General features: G+C 26.8%; 1 protein-coding gene across 1 annotated transcript; it reads left to right on the plus strand.

Annotated features, from left to right (window-relative positions):
* The first annotated feature begins 122 nt into the window (after positions 1–122).
* Positions 123–1,709, plus strand: LOC107468597 (NAC domain-containing protein 104). Its single transcript, XM_016087905.3, has 3 exons — positions 123–567; positions 1,004–1,266; positions 1,357–1,709. The coding sequence occupies exons 1-3, from the start codon at positions 405–407 to the stop codon at positions 1,486–1,488; spliced, it is 558 nt and encodes a 185-aa protein (XP_015943391.1). The 5' UTR covers positions 123–404; the 3' UTR covers positions 1,489–1,709.
* Positions 1,710–5,297: the final 3,588 nt, after the last annotated feature.

Raw genomic sequence — 5,297 nt, forward strand, 5'->3', positions numbered from 1 at the left:
TCTGAGACCAAACCCATACCAATGCATGACACGTGGAAAACAGCAGCTTGATGATATCAGCATGAAGTGTGATGATGATCCATATACACAATAAAAATCACCTTATTCATCACCAATGTATTAACTAAGTCCTGTTAGATCATAAATCCTTGTCAAGATAATATGATCTGCTTTCACTCCTAATGAAATTGTTTCAATCTGGTGTCACACACTCCTTCCAAGTATTCTGTTTATAAATTATAATGAAAATATTTGGTTGATGATAAACACCAGCTTGGGTTTCACGTCAACACCCTTATTATAAATACCTTAGCTTCTCTATTTGTACTATAAATACCACTCATCTTCACCATTACTCTAACTTGACACATTCCCTCCTCTTGTTTTCTCTGCTTATCTTCTTAATGGGAGATAACAATGTGAACCTTCCACCGGGGTTTCGATTTTATCCAACAGATGAAGAGCTTGTGGTCCATTTTCTTCATAGAAAGGCAGCACTCTTACCTTGCCACCCTGATGTCATCCCTGATCTTGATCTCTATCCTTATGATCCTTGGGAACTTGATGGTATATTTATTCTCTCTATTCTCTCTATTCTATATAGTCACATAGGTTGCGTTTAAAGAAAGGACATTGAGACAGGGATACAGAAACACAAAATCGTGTTTGACAGAGGAGACATGGACAGAGAGACAATGTGTCTAGAGACACTGAATTAGTGTATTTTGTGTCTATCCTGACAGGAAAAACACGGAAATACTAACAAGGGATACAACTTTTTTTTTCATTATTTTTGTTAATTTTTTATAATATTTTTTATTATTATATTTTTCATCTCAAATTTTTGAATGAAAAAAAAAATAAGTTTTCATAATTTGTTCTAGTTTATCACTAAATAGAATACAAGAACACAAAATTTTATGTTTCTATTACCTTGTCCTGTCCTATTTTCACAAACAAACGCAACCATAAATACAACAACTGAATGTTTATATATTTATAGGTAGAGCGTTAGCAGAGGGAAATCAATGGTACTACTACAGCAGGAGAACACAGAGTAGGGTGACTGAGAATGGATATTGGAAAGCAACAGGAATGGAAGAACCAGTGATGACAAGCTCAACCAACAAGAGAGTTGGCATCAAGAAATACTTTGTGTTTCATCTTGGTGAATCCCCTTCTGCTATCAAAACAAATTGGATAATGCAAGAATATTGCCTTTCCGATTATTCTGCTTCCTCTAGCAGATCCTCCAAAAGAAAATCAGTAAGCTTTATAAGCATAATATTTATATATATCAACTTATTGAAAATTTATTATTATTGATAACTGTAATTGGTTTGTTTTATTATTCAGGATTATAGTAAATGGGTGATATGTCGTGTTTATGAGCGCAATGGAGATGATGATGATGGAACGGAGCTCTCTTGTTTGGATGAAGTTTTCTTGTCACTCGATGATCTTGATGAAATAAGCTTACCAAATTAAATTAATTAATCAAGCTAGCTAGCTGCATTAATTAATATAATCCAAAATGGATATAATTATTAAGTATATAGCAGTGTGATGTTGCAAGTATAGGTAGATTTAGATTTCTATAGCAGCCCTTTAACACAAGTGGAAGTGGGGCACTATGTGAAATTCATGACCAAACAATATGTACTATGACGTTATGCTTTCAAAGATTCCATTTATCATTTTACCACAAATTTTTCTGTGCTCTTTTCTCTGTATAAACACACGTGGATAATACCATTTTGTTCACGTTAGATGATTTGACTGATTTGACTAAATTATTATCAACTTTACGTAAAATCAACTGCACACTTATTTATTATCATCATATCATATATAATCTTTAATCTTTAGTGAAGGGTCAATTTTTTATTTTATTTTGTGTGTTTGCTTAATATATATGTTAGAAAGGTAAAAGTGATTTTAAACATTAGAGAAGAGGTTTGTGTATTTGAAATGGTGTATAAATGAAACAAGATATAAGATATGTATGGAGATATCTACGAACTATTATCATTACAATTTTGTTATGTTATTAATAGTATTTTTGTCAACTTTTATCAATTTTTATTTATAACTATGTTTAATAGAAGTATTTTTGTGAATGTGTCTAATAAAAATATCTTTTTATGATTGTGTCTAATAAAAGTATCTTTATATATGTATTTCTTAGATATATCTCTTTATACATATATTTAAAATATAATAATTAATTATTATTGACAATAAATTAACAGATAGTATATTGATACCCTATATTTTTTCTTATTATTATGTTAAATTACTAACAACTAATTATATCATAAATATTTAAGCTTCTAGTATTCTAATATTTTCTAATAATATAGACTATATTACATAGTAATATGAACCTTTTTTTTTTCACATTTTCAAAATTTGAATTTGAGATCATTTAAACGGAACCGAATTGGTCTGTGTGTTAAATGTTAATTATGTGGGTGGTTTTAGTAGGATAATATAATACTTAAAAATATTTTTAAATTAAAAAAAATAACAAATGTAAAAATGTAAAAGATGTACTTTAATTTTACTAATATTTTTTAAATATTGTCAAAATTATATAACTATCATAATCAGAATGAACTCCGACTTCATTTATATATAAAGATTTTGTTTGAGTTAAAAGTTGGAAAATATTGGCAATTTTTTTTTTCATAGAAATGAGACGAGTGATATATAAACATTATAATTTTAGTTATTTGTTAAAACCGTGAGAGGCACACACAAAAATTGAATAATTTAATTTTTACTTTCTAAATTAAATCGTTTTATATTTTAGAAAAAAACACCACAGCAATTCATAATTTAAAAAAATACTATTATTAATCTAATATTAAAAATAAAAAGTAGAAAATGTCACGTGCAGAGATTGTTAAGAGAATTATGAGAGGTTTAAGTGAGGATGATATAGGAAGCTAAGAAGGTGTGGAGCCCAAAGAGCAGTGTGTAAGAGGAAGGTTGCAACCGAGCGTTGGGTAATAATCCCATTATGGTTTTATAGCTTTTGATGCTATTTGGTAGCTGTTGTAAGTAGTAGTTGTCTTGTGTAACAATGTTAAGGAACACATACATTTTCTTTTTTCACTTATAATCATAAATGGGTGACTGCTTAGGGAAGCATCAAGTCATGTGTGATGCAAGCATTCGCATGCTCTCAAACACCACCACCACCACTATATTATATATCACATATGCCATATTATATATAAAGGGACATTGTAATTTAGTAATTAATCACAAATAATAAAAATAATAATAATAATAACCTATATGATGTAAAATCCGTGAACAATAATGGATATTAGGATATATATTCGATTATTACAAGAGTCCAAGAAATGGGTTTTGATATGATTATCCTTGTCATCACGTCTAATATATCAAATAATACATATATACAAACGGACGTTTAATTATAATGAAATGCTGAAGCTTATTAATAATAACTATATATTTATTTTATATTTGACGTGATTTGACACCATTATTCATGCTACTATAATATATTAATATTAGATACACAGAATGAAATGATGGAATCTTTGTTTTTGTCGAATTTCTACTTTGTTTCAAGATCAAAATTATTAAAGCACTCACTCACTCAGTATGCGCATAAACGTTATTTCAAGCTTAATAATAAAAAGAAGGTAAGGAGAAATTAAACCGCTAAAACGGTCATAAATTTAATTGGAGTGTTTTATTCATGCTAGTATAATTATAAAATCATGTATATACTTTATTCTGCTATTGGTTTAAATTTATAAAATAAGTACTTTTATGATTAAAAAATTTAAAAATTCAATTTTTATTATTCGCAAATAAAAAACCTTAGGGAAAAATTTATATATACTTACAAAGTAACGAAAATGAATTAACGTTTTAAGTTAGGAAACCAATTATTTTCTTTTTACCAATAAAATAAATAATAAGTTAAAGAATTATGAGAACTTGAATTAATATTTATTATAAACAACCATTACTCGATTTATAAGTATTAGAATATAATTAGCATTAATTAGTATCAATTGGTATTATTTAGTATATCTGAATATTTATTATAAGAGATTATATCTTTATTATTATGATTCTTTTAGTACCTATAAATATCCTTTAACATTGTATTATTCCACACAACTTAAATAAATAACTTGAATACACTTAATAATACACAAATTCTTTCTCCAGTTTACTCTCTTGTTTCTAACAATAAGATAAAAAATACGACCTAATGAAATGGTGCATAGAATGTTTTATTTTTCTTCTGATGAAAAGAGAAAAATTAAGACTTAACATCATATACTAGAAAAAATATTTCGAAAAGAAAAACATAATAATAATAATAATAATAATAATAATAATAATAATAATAATAATAATAAATTAATAATAAGCTAGGGTTGTTGTCCTATGTGTGTAGGCATGCTGCCCTTGCTATATCCATTGCTTCGGGTAAATAATAAACAATTTCATTGCTTAATCAGATAGTAAGCACTGATGAGGCTCCTATAATCATCTCACTCGTGCTTGCTTCTTTTCTTAGCATGTATGTCACATGCGACTTGAGACTTCAGAATTGTGTTATAGGTGCATGTGGTTTTCAAACAACAAAAAATAAACCCATTTCCTCAAACACGTAATTATTATACTTTGTGGCTCTCATATCAATCAATTATATATATGTCTCGAAATATTTTCAGATTCAAAAATTTTTCGGATCTATTCAAAAAAGAAGAAAGAATATTAATAGTCAAATTTGTCTCTAAAATATTATTTATTTTTTAAATTAGTCTTTAAAAAAATATTTTAGTCATATTAGTCTTTGAAAAATAAAACATAAATTAAATTGGTATTTCTGTTAGTTAGATGATAACGATTAATGTGTCACGTTAAATACCACGTGACATGATGACGTAGTAGGTTAATGTCACGTGTCACAAGATGATTATTTGACGTGTCAGGTCAATGACATCTAGCATGCCACTGTCACTTGACGTGTAAAAAAATTATTTATAATTAAAATAGTTACTGAAAGTCTAGATGTAGGTCATTTTCATCTCTAAAATTTTAAAAATTAATCAAATTAGTCTTTATATAAAATTTTTTTATTTTTTTATAATATTAAATTTGAAGTATTTTTTTATAGTACTAATTTTAATTTTATTTTTTAGACCTTAATAAATAAAAATTTATTTACATAAAATTATAAAAATAATTAAATTATTATAAAGTTATTTTGTTTTTGTATTTTAAAATTTTACCTT

The sequence above is a fragment of the Arachis duranensis genome, chromosome 10 (assembly GCF_000817695.3).
Source record: "Arachis duranensis cultivar V14167 chromosome 10, aradu.V14167.gnm2.J7QH, whole genome shotgun sequence".
Taxonomy (NCBI): domain Eukaryota; kingdom Viridiplantae; phylum Streptophyta; class Magnoliopsida; order Fabales; family Fabaceae; genus Arachis; species Arachis duranensis.